At 41.4% G+C, this 12,020-nt stretch overlaps 1 protein-coding gene across 1 annotated transcript; it reads right to left on the bottom strand.

Moving 5' to 3' along the window:
* Positions 1 to 3,059: 3,059 nt before the first annotated feature.
* Positions 3,060 to 9,522, bottom strand: tmem268 (transmembrane protein 268). Its single transcript, XM_079288730.1, has 9 exons — positions 9,401 to 9,522; positions 6,940 to 7,078; positions 6,532 to 6,626; positions 6,331 to 6,438; positions 5,480 to 5,632; positions 5,188 to 5,298; positions 4,999 to 5,088; positions 4,537 to 4,749; positions 3,060 to 4,037 (listed from the first exon to the last, which is right to left on the bottom strand). The coding sequence occupies exons 2-9, from the start codon at positions 7,058 to 7,060 to the stop codon at positions 3,870 to 3,872; spliced, it is 1,059 nt and encodes a 352-aa protein (XP_079144856.1). The 5' UTR covers positions 7,061 to 7,078; positions 9,401 to 9,522; the 3' UTR covers positions 3,060 to 3,869.
* Positions 9,523 to 12,020: the final 2,498 nt, after the last annotated feature.

Raw genomic sequence — 12,020 nt, 5'->3', positions numbered from 1 at the left:
CGCGCCAAATATGAAACTACGGCCAGGAGACGGTTAGCCTAACTTAGCTTAGCATTTGGACTGTAAACAAGAGGATACAGCTTGCCTGGCTCTGTCACCTTGTTTTTACACTTCAGTCTTTGTACGTATTCAGAAAATGAGAGATACAACATGTTAATCAGTGAGCTTTCGAGGCGCTAGTAAGTAGATAGTATTACCTTTGGAGAAAGCCAGGCCAGCTGTTTCCCCCTGTTGCTAAGCTAAGCTAACTAGCTTCTGGCTGTTGCTTCATATACATTGTACTGGTATGGAGAAAGAAGAAAGAAGCATCCTTCCCAAAATGTCAAACTGTTGATTGAAGTTATTGAATAGGAGTAAAAATGTAGGATGTTTACACTTAAACCCGTTTGACAAATGCAGACCCAGTCCTTATGATTGACTCAGTGATATTTCAGTGTTAAAAGAGTAAATGAAGCACAGTATTGTATAGTATTATTGTACAGAGGGCTCTGGCGGTGAGTGTGTGTCTAATGATAGAGTCACTCCTAGCATATCTAAGGTTAGTTTCTACAGCGCTAGGCTTCATCTCCCTGTTTGCATTCTGATGGGACTCTTCTGTGCTCAGCAACATGGCTGTGTTCTTACTCAGCTGGGAGTGGTGTTCTTCAATTTCTTATTTTTTTTGTTTTGTTTTTGAGCTTGTAAATGCGATGGGTTGCTTGTTTCAAAGAGCCAAAAATGACCTGTCTACGTGTGGTTCTCTTGAGGTTTATTATTATAATGATGTTCATGGCTGTGTTGCACACACGTTGGTTGTTTCTGACTTCCGTTGTTTGAGTAATGAATAAAAACAATAATTTTGGGGTTGTGAACGATACGTTGGTAAAGGCGGTGTCTCATTCTTACGGTCTGTTTTTCTCCTCTCTGTTTTTCTGTGGCCTTTCCTCTCTCCCCTCATCACTAAGGTGCTATTTATAGGCCAGTTGCCCCGGTTTTCTCCCTCTCAGTCTCTCTTTTTCTTTCCTGTTAGAACTGGAACTACAGTACCTCTCACTGTCTTCTGTTCAATCACATTGTGTTTTACAGCTGCTCCTTTTCCTTTTTTGCATAATCTGTACCACGTAAGTATTATTTTGCATTCCCATCCAGGCACCCAATGTGGTAGACAAACCTATCAACTATTGGTTGGATTGTCATTACATTTTGTACAGACATTCATGGTCCCCAGAAGATAAATCGTAAAAAATAGCAACCACCTGACTTTCTATTTTAGTGGTTCAGAGATAAATATCTAACTATTTGATGGATTGCCATGAAATTTGGTACAGATATTCGAGTCCCTATCAGGATGAATTATTAATAACTTTGGTGATCGTTTGACATTACCTCTAGCACCATCATCAGGTCAAAGTTTCAATTTAACTTCACACTTTGGCTGTGTACTAAATACCTGCAAAACTAATGACATCCCTGAGGCCTCAGTTGTACATTGTGTTGTGCACTAATTGGCAAATGTTTGCATGCTAACACACTAGACTATGAGAGTGGGCATGGTAAACATACCTGCTTAACATCAACATGTTAACATTGTCATTGTGAGCATGTTAGCTTGCTTAACTTTGGTCTTTAAGCAGCTCTGCTGTAAATTTCAGGGTGCTACAACAACTGCACTCTTAATTGGACGTTTCAAATTGGACAGTAATAACAGCTGTTTTGTCATATTACTTCCTCTTTTCCCTTTCTTCTCCTGTATTTTGCTCCTTTTGTGAACACAATATTGACATTTCATCACCTACTAAGCTGAGCAGTTATGGAGCAGCATTATTATTCATTTGGAGTTGTGTTTGTATCCACCTGAAGTCCAATAGTCATTCTCTTTTAGCTCTGTTTTTGGTCTCCACCAAGTCCTGAGTGAAATATCTGGCTCTTTAGCTGCTAAATTCTCTTATAGTTTCATCAACTAGTTGCTAACTGTGTCTGTCTGCTGTTTGGTGCTGAGCTGGTCGTCTTCAGTGAGGTTTTGGAGCTTTGTAGCAAAAAGAAATATGCCAAAAATGAAGCTAAACAATGTGCTAAAACTCACTATAAAGCTCTGTAAAGCTTAGGGGAGCTACAGATTCAGATGATACACACTCTTTGATACATACTTTTTAACTACCAGCATTCCCTTTCACATTGTTTTCACGTTGTTGTACATTATAGTTGCTTTAAATCATATCTGTGAAGAGGTGAAGTATGGACCCAAACAATCTGGCCAATGGAAAAGAGGTTTGAGGGAGGAACTAAAGGTGGGAGCTAAGCCAGCCTGTGTGTGCAGGATCGCAGATGGCCATTTAGCCTCCCGAGGACAGCCAGCGTCTCTGAGATCGTTTAACTTGGCCTCATGCTGCAAGCCTCTCGCCTCCATCACACAATCCCAGCTTCCCCCCGGGCCTGGGTCAACCATGCTTGCTGTCTCGCTGTGTGTGTTTGTGTCATCCTGCAGCTCTCTCGCTGGGCTGTCATCTCAGCCACAGCACCAGGACTGATGGGTAATTGCTGGTAATATGTGAGAAGCTCTGCAACCTGCACATACAAATGCGTAGAGATATCTAATCCACCTACGCACATAAAAGCAAAGGTGTGAGAACACAAAAACAACAACACTCTGGTTATACGTCTGTGGCGGACATTTCAGGTATTATATCCAGGAAACTAAAGCCAATGATTCACGTTAACCTGCTTTCAGCATCATTACACAGCTGCGTCAAGGGAAGTCTCTTTTTCTCCCTTCAGGCTTCTATTGTTTTTGTCTACACGTGTTTTGTCAATCCTCCAAGCAGTGGTGACAGACATATTACTTAATTAAAAGTACCGACACAATAATATTTCACAAGTCCTGCATTCGAAGTCCAGTGGTGGAATAGAGATATTTACTCAGGTGCAATTTTGAGGTACTTTACTTGAGCGATTCTAATTTACTTCATACCTCTACTTCACTGCACATCAGAGGGAAATGTTGTACTATTTGTTTTGCAGGTTTAGATTCTACACACAAAACGTAATCCATTCATGAAATACGATGCGTTGTTCCAGATTAATTCATATTTAAAATGTTTTTAATACTATAAATAAATGAGGTGATCATCACTCCATCAACTGAAACATGAAAATGCTACTTAAACAAATATAAATCCAAGAACATGAAATATAGTAATGTAACAGTGAGACCCCTCTCATTCTGCTGCAGAGTGCTTTTTCTTTTCATACTTTTAAATACGTCTTTTTTTACAATATTACATTTTTAAATATTTTTACTAAATACAACATAAAACATCTGAAAACCTCTTCCACCACTGTCAAACTCCTAAGTAAAAGGAAAGAGGTTTCATTGGCCAAATGTACTTAAAGAATCAGAAGTACTGGTTCATCTGAAATGTGACCGACTGACACTAACTTTTAGTAAAAGGTCACAAGCCAAAAATATATAAAACCACTAGTTTGATATTGTGTTGTATTTGATCAGGTTATCATACATTTTTTATGTAGAATCCTAATCGCTAACAGTTAACAGTTACTAAGGCCATGATTGTCATGTGTACAAGAGTGCAAATATTGTTACAGGTGGATCAGACAGCGTTTGGCACAGTGCAGATATAGTTTGGACCAAATGAACGATGCAAACACAGAGCTGGCATGAAGACAGCAGCACAGGAGCCTGCAGACAGAAATCCAGAGTGTGAAGTTCCAAACAGGTCCTTGATTTGATCAAAACAACATAATGCACCAGAGGAAATGCTCCTATGTGTCAGTTTGTCTGTTCAAGGGCATGCGTGCAAAGCAAAAGTCTTGAAAAAAGAACGAAAAGTGTCGTCCAACAGTTCAAAGTTCATGGTCTGACTCTGGTTCTGTTATCGAAGGATCTTCATTTTGATGTACTGGCAGAGGCAGAGATGGGCGGTGGAGCAGTGATTCCTCCGAGGCTGTAGTTGGTAGTGTGAGGGTCCTGACAGCCTCTCGGACACCAGCAGCCTCACATAAGCGGCACTGTAGGTCATCAGAAGCTGGTAGGCTTTAGCCTGCAAAGAAGTACATCAACACTTAGAAGTTGGAGTAACCTGCTTTCACCCTAAAAACGAAGAGCGAAAAAGCACGATTGGTGGTGGTACTGAAACTACTTTATATAATTAAACGTGCAAAGGAGGAAACTCACATGTAGAGGAGCAGGACTACGTGGAGTATTTTTGGAGTAAAATCTGTTCCAATTAACCAATCAGGACACATCCTGAGTGACGGTATGAATAAAGACCTGATCAGGTTTAAACCAGTCTAATTGCTTAGTTGCCTAATTAGCAAGCCACAAATGATTTGTTAAATATTAACTCCACATACTTGCTCCTGTACAAACAAAACCCCAAAACCTTACTTGATTAACTTTACAGGCTCTGCAATTTCTTTCTGTGTATCAGCGAATGTGTCGCTAATTCTGATGTATCGATAATGAAACAATACCACTTCTGTAATTTAAATTCCCTCAGTGTGGGAATAAAGTCGTCTTGCAGCATCATATCTCTTTACCTGAGCAGGTAACGCCGCATCAGGGATAAGGTTGTAGTTGGTGGTGACTTTGGCTCCCTCAGGCCGGCTGGATGAGGTCCTGCGGCCAGTGTCATCATGTCTCAGCAGAGGCCTCTGTTCACTCGAGTCCACATCTGACCCTTCGACCTCGGAGTCAACAGCCGCATCCTCGGTCACAAGGACGAGATGCGACATTTTCTTCTTCAGTTTGATCTGGGGAAAGTGACACATTGTTCGTTTGAAACTTCCTGCGAAAACGGAAGCCATGAAATGTGATACTGTCCTTCAAGGGCTAAGCTTCTGTTTGCCAGATGATATAGAAATATACATCCTTTCAACAGCAGCTCGAATTTGTGTTTCTATTGATTTTGAGGGAGTAACATGGGAGCACAAGAAATAAAATCAATAAAGCAGCAGGAGAACAAACAGGGGGACAGATGTAGGCCGACTCGACTCACTCACCTGGGTGTCATTCTCCACAAAGCTGCGCTCCTCTAAAGTTTCAGTCAGTGTGCTCAGACAGCGGGACATGTCCCAAAACACAAAGTACAGCTGCAGAGAGACGAGTACAACAGCATCATTGTTGTGTTGCCGACTTGTTGACACGGAACCTGATATTCTCACAGTTGCAGTTGATTTCATGAGAATAACCTGCATGTTTCCAGTGCAGGACTGCACCCAGTCGGCCACGGCCACCAGCAGCTTGTGTTTCACCAACCTCTCATTCACCTGGATTAACCGAACGTCGACGTTCATGTTGACCTGACACAGAAATGGACAAAGACGTTTGAGAATCATTTATTCCACATTTGACGTTTTTCGATTTATTCAAGGATTTAAAGAAATCCTCTTCAGATGATGTCAAACTCGGATGTAAGATGTTTCAAATAAAAATCTCAGCATTACTGTAAACTAATTGTACGGTAACAGACTCGTTCCTTACCTCCTTGTCACTGTAGTGGAGGATGAAGATGATGGCAGTGGTGAGGAAGATGGAGACGAGGCTGACAGAGAGGCAGAGCACCCAGTAGTCACTGACGGTGATATAGAGGTGGAGGGTGGAGAACACGGCGCACCACAGCACCACATACAGCACCTAGTAGAGGAAGAAATATTAACTTGAATACTGAAAGCATAAAATATTATAACTTGCAGCTCGCATTTAAGAAACAGTTCTACATTTTGGGAAATATGCCTATTTGCCTTCTTGCCGTGAGGAGATTTTCTGGCCAAGACTGCAGCATAAAAGCTTCACACGTAAATGCAAAAAATAACAGACTTAGAAACCAAACTGCAAAAAGTTAAAAACCAACATGAGTCATTTTAAATAATAGAGACAAGACTTAAAACAAACAGGAAATTGCATCAGCTAATGAATCAGCAGTGTTGTTCACTGACAGGACATGCACACTCAGATCTCAATCACTCGGCATTGATGGTGATTGGTCCATTCACTACAGAGTGGGAGCCGCTTAGCTTAGCATAAAGACTGAAAGCAGGCGGAAACAGCTAGCCTAGATTTATCCAAAGATCACAAATAAGCTATAAGTTTGTTTGTCTCTGTTCTTCTAGAAATAGTTTAAGCATATCATTCTATAAAAAGTGTAAGGATGAATCAAACAAGATGTAATGAGTGAATTAAGAGGCTTCAGGGGTGCTGGTAGGCCGATTTTTTTAACTTCGAGCTTTAATGCTAAACAAAGCGAATTGCCTCCTAAGGCTCCAGCTGTGGAGCAAAGCAACCTGTGGTTTTCTCGAGCTACACTGGATTGGACAGAGAGCTGTACGACATACCGGTGCCATTATAAAATGGAAGAGAGCGGAGTTGAAAACCAGGTATCTCCTGACTGAGGGAACGTCCAGAGCTGTCTTCAGTGGAGCCTCCATGTCTCCGGCTGGAATCTAAAAAAAAGGAAACAAATTAACAACCTCAATTAAGATTTCTGAATGTTGCAGTTCCACAGCAGGTCATACTGTATATGTGTGTGTGTCGACCTGAAAGCCATCATTCTCCAGTTTGGCACGGCACAGAGACAGATCAAAGCTCGGGTTGAGAATCGAACAGCTTGGCATCGCCACAACACACTGACCTGAGAGCAAATGAGAGAGAAAGAGAGCGAGAGAGAGTAATCCACTATCGGATCATCATTACATATATGCTGGAAATAGAAGTGTGACAAGAACCTGCACTTGTCTAAAACACTTTATTTTAGAAAATAACAAAGAAGAAAATGGAGGTATGTAAGAAGAAGTAAAAGCAATATAGCAGCAGCGAAAAGTGGCAGTCAAACACTCACCAAAAGAGACCTCCTGATCATCTCATAAATATGACACTGAGAGTAAATGGAGAGTTCTTTGCAGCACAATTCACCCACTGAAACGAATAAAGAGGCAGCTGTTTACCATTTGACCAGTTGGGTCTGTGGTTGTCGTCCTGCTGGGGCTGAGCTTTGGCTTGTGTGATCTGCACATCCACCTGATTCTCTTCCATCACATGACATACTCCGCTCTTGTCCTCCATCATCTCAGAGGTAACCGCATCCTAAAAAAGAAACAGCGCATGAGACAGTCTGAGAATAAAGTCACCAACACTGATAAGATGAAGCAGTTACTGAAAACAGACCATTTCACGATTCTGAAACTTTAATTTGAAGTCTGGAAAAAAAGAGGATCCAGTGGTTTCATGTGACAGAATGTTTCACTTGGCAATGACATTAAAGACATTGAGGTCACAAAAAAAGACTGTAACAGAGGTTATGGTGTAAAAGCTTGTCTGTGCCAGAACATGAAAACATGTCATCGTGACTGATACAGAAAGCTGACACCTAGATTATTCAGGAGCCATGTTGTTGTGTAACAATTTGGAGGAACTTAGTGAGGCAGCATATTCAAACATGTTGAATAAAGTAGACTTATGGTGTACATCTTTTTATCTGAAGGGGTTTCCTAACACGATTCCCAACCAGAGGCACACCCCAGGGGTTCCTTCTGCAGCTGCTAGGGGGTCTGTGGGAACCCCAACTATTTACAATAGACGGGACGTTTTAACACCTCGGGTTACATCATATAGTTAGCTGGTGTCAAAGGTAAGTATAAACAGTTGATATAGTTAGCTAGCATGAAAGGTAAACAGTTGAACTAGTTAGCTAGCATGAAAGGTAAACAGTTGAACTAGTTAGCTAGCATGAAAGGTAAGTATAATCCGTTAATATAGTTAGCTAGCATCAAAGGTGCAGATAAAAAGTTCAAATAGTTAACTGAAAGTAATAATAAAGGTTGAAATGGTTGCAAGTGCTTAAACTAATGGTTAAACAGTTGAAATAGTGAGCTGAAAGTAATGGATACACAGTCGAATTAACGCTAGTAAGCGGAAGCTAAAAGTAGCCTAATGGATCCTCTGTCACTCCAAGAAGTAGCCGAACTGTTAGCAGTGCAAACTGGAATAAAGCAGCCGGTAAAATTTAGATTATATTGTATGAAAAAATGATTAGGACTGTACCAACTGTTACATAAATAAAAGTGTTAATTAACATCCAGTTTAGGCCCAAGTCATATAAACCATGACCAATGGTAGCCCACAGATGAGGCGTAAGCCTGCTTGAGATCATGTGACTTGATGAAAGGTCGGGAACCGCTGGTAATTGATAGGTTAAGCATGTCACGCGTGAAGAAGCAGGGCAGTCATGCCAGGCGAGTGTTATCTCTTTCTAAAGAGCCTTTCAAGTAAACCACAGCATTTAGCTCTGATAAAAATGCCCACAGTTTATTTAAAGAAGGGAAGAAAGTCTCGTAACCTGCAGGAAACCAGATAACTTCTGCTTTCATAGCTGCTGGCCTTCACTGCAGTGACATTAAGAGGCTATTACCCTCTTATTGGATGGATTCAGTTGTGAGGAGACGATTTAAGTGAATTTGCATTTTTATAAGCCTTTTACTGTTGCCCGTATCTGCACTGCCTTTAGACTAAAATGTCCAGAATGTCATCTTTTATCGTGTCAGTGTGGCTCAGTCTGTTAATAGAGGATAAAGGGTATCTTTAGTCGTGACTCTGCTCCTCCACAGCAGACTTCCTGTGATAAAACTAAAGAGATGCTACTTACAGTCAAACCCAGTTCTCTCTGGGTCCGCTTCCTTCTTGTGCTCTCGCCTGCATGCCTGTGACTGAGCCACATTTTATCACTGAAGTGTGAAAACTCAATGCTGCAGTTGTGATATTACGCTGTCCCCTTAGACCCTTTTCTCAGCCCTCTCTTTACACAGCCCTCCTCTACAGGCCTTTATTACTCATTTGAACTACCTTGCATGTAAATAAAGTCACATTAACTGAGGACAATGTATCATTTGCTGCTTACACTGCACCTGCTCAAGAGGAGAAAAACACCACATATTATTGTTGTGGCATGCAAGCAGAAGGCTGCATTCAAACACAGGCAGCAGTACTTCACCAGTAGCAGCACAGATGTCTTGAGCTTATCTGTAAAAACTCAACCCACAATCTCTTATCTTAAAATTGCATCTTGTCTTGTTTTCACGCCTATGTGTGTAATGCTGAACCTAATCACTTTGTATTTGTATATATTTAGGGGTCAATTCCTGCAGAAGTATAACGTTTTTATTTTTAGTTGAACAGATATTTGCATGTTGATCAGGGATGCCATGTTTACAATCGTTAATCTCCAAAATGTTGAATTTCTATGGAATTAAAAGCTCTCATTGGACGTACAAGAACAGAAAAAGGGAAAGCCATGTCACATTTCTGTGTTTTTCTGTTTTTCCAACACACCTCTAAGACTTTAAAGTCATGAAACCAACATAAATGAAACCAAAAGTCCATATCTCACATTAATAAACACATTTTACTTGCATTTTAGATGAAAGTCCATCATGTCAACAAAGCTTGGATGATTGTATTCCCTTCTGGTTCCACACACAACTTTATTCCTGGCTGCGCTTACAGACTGTTGTGTATGTTACCTTCACCGGCAAATGTTTCTCAGCAGAGTTTCCTCTTCTTCTCTCTCTCTCTCTCTCTCTCTCTCGCTCTCTCTCTCTCTCGCTCTCTCTCGCGCGCTCTCTCTCTCTCTCTCTCTCGCTCTCTCTCTCTCGCGCTCTCTCTCTCTCTCTCTCTCGCGCTCGCGCTCTCTCTCTCTCTCTCTCGCGCTCTCTCTTAGCGTGTGACTCAGATCAGCTGGGCCTCATGACTACAGGAATGTGGTTTTTGGATCACAGCTCAACAAATTCAACCCTAAAAAAGTTTGATGCGCATGAAGAAAGCTTATTCACACTTTATTTTGAGGTGGGACGTGTGATTTTATGACTTAGGCTGTAGTCTATATAAAATTAACATTTTTTGGGGAGTTTCCAGTTTGTTTTAATTGGTATCATGTTGCTGCTTTATTTGAACTGTCACACATTAACTAAGGTGGGCATCAATGGGGTCATACAAGGGATAGAAATTCATACACATGTGTTTCCTGTGTCACACTGGACCATAATAATGTATACTGTACAATACTTTATACTGTAAGACTGGATGGTTAATGTATCATGCGTAGTTTTGGGGAAATTGCGCCCCCGTCTGGGTAAAAGTAGTATGTGTATTTAGCATAGTACTCCTTTGGTAATCAAAGAACACTACCAGAAAATCAACCGCATCGATCAACTGAAATTAGTAACAGTTTTTTTGAATCCATTCATCTGATCTGAGACATGTTTTCCCAGCTTCACACGCTGCTCCATGTAAGACAGGAAGTCTGTGATCCACTTGCAGGTCATCAACAGATCTGTTGGCTCTGTAGGCAAACTGCAGGGTGTCCAGGAGTGGGTCGGTGAGGGTTTTGAGGTGGGACCGGACAAGGAGCTCAAAAGCTTTCATACCCACAGAGGTCAAGGTGTCAAAAAGAGTTGAGTTCCCAGGACCAGCCTTAGATGAGGAATACAGGGTAGGCCTGTAAATTAGGTTAAAGGGACACAAAGCGTAAAATTAAGAGTTAAAAGATGAAATAGAATAATAATTTTAAAGCAAGCATGTATTACATAACAAATGTAAAGTGATTTTAACAAAGGTCAACCTGATAATAATAATAATAGGTGTATCTGAGAAAGAGTGCAGTTTGTGTGAGTTTGTGAGAATAGAGGAAGTGCTGGGTGCAGGCCTGAAATGATGTGGAAATAGCATCTGCAGAGAGAGAAGAAAAGAAAGAATGAGGAAAAAAAAGCATAAATAATGAGGAAGGATGAAATCAATGATTATTTTAAAAGCAAGCGTGTGCTAAATAAAGCGATTTATAACGGTAACAGTAATGATAGGTGAATCTGAGTAAGAGTGCAGACGGTGTGAGAGTGACAGTACTGAGGAAAGAGGAAGTGAGCTGAGTACAGGCCTGGATGTGGAAATGACTGCTGCAAAGAGAGAAGGAGAGGAAATCTAATAAGTATTTTAAAAGCAAGCGTGTGCTGAATAAAGCGATTAACAACTGTAACTGATTATAACAATTGTAACTATGATTAAGATAACGAGTCTGAGTTAGAAATGTGTGTGTGTAAGAATGCAGAGACGTTGGGATTGCAAAATCAGGCCTAACGGAAGGCAAGGTGATTTCCACACGTCCACAGCACCAGCGCACACACATTATGATGAGGAATGGATCAGGTGCCGAGTGAAAAGGGGAGGGGGGTCAAGATAACCCAAAGATGCTATAAAAGAAGTGACACACTGACAGACGCGAGGATAACGTCGTAAGAGCCATTCGAGTGCTCCACCTGAGAGGACCCTGGACTTCGGTCTACGGACGCAGCGTGGACTTCGTCTCTGCTGAAGGATGAAGAAAAGAAAGAAGAAAAGAAGAAAGAAGAAAGAAGAAAGACGACAGAAGCAAGACCGAAAACCAGTGAGAAGGACGATCCAACCAAGAAGGAAGAATCCACAGTGAGAAGGACGATCCAACCAAGAAGGAAGAATCCACAGTGAGGACGATCCAACCAAGAAGGAAGAATCCACAGTGAGAAGGACGATCCAACCAAGAAGGAAGAATCCACAGTGAGAAGGACGATCCAACCAAGAAGGAAGAATCCACAGTGAGAAGGACGATCCAACCAAGAAGGAAGAATCCACAGTGAGAAGGACGATCCAACCAAGAAGGAAGAATCCACAGTGAGAAGGACGATCCAACCAAGAAGGAAGAATCCACAGTGAGAAGGACGATCCAACCAAGAAGGAAGAATCCACAGTGAGAAGGACGATCCAACCAAGAAGGAAGAATCCACAGTGAGAAGGACGATCCAACCAAGAAGGAAGAATCCACAGTGAGAAGGAAGAAAGACGAGAAAAGACGAAAGAAGAAGACGGCCCTTTGTGAACAAAGAAAGACGAGAAAAAAAAGAAGAAAATAATCGAGAAGCAAGAATGAAGAAAGAGGAAAAGACGAAAGCAGAAGACGGCCCTTCTATGAGCAGAGATTGAAAGACGAAGAACCACCTGTCCT

This window comes from Melanostigma gelatinosum (genome assembly GCF_949748355.1).
Source record: "Melanostigma gelatinosum genome assembly, chromosome: 17".
Lineage (NCBI taxonomy): Eukaryota > Metazoa > Chordata > Actinopteri > Perciformes > Zoarcidae > Melanostigma > Melanostigma gelatinosum.
The sequence above is the reverse complement of the archived record's forward strand: the minus strand, read 5'-3'. Positions and strand labels throughout refer to the sequence as shown.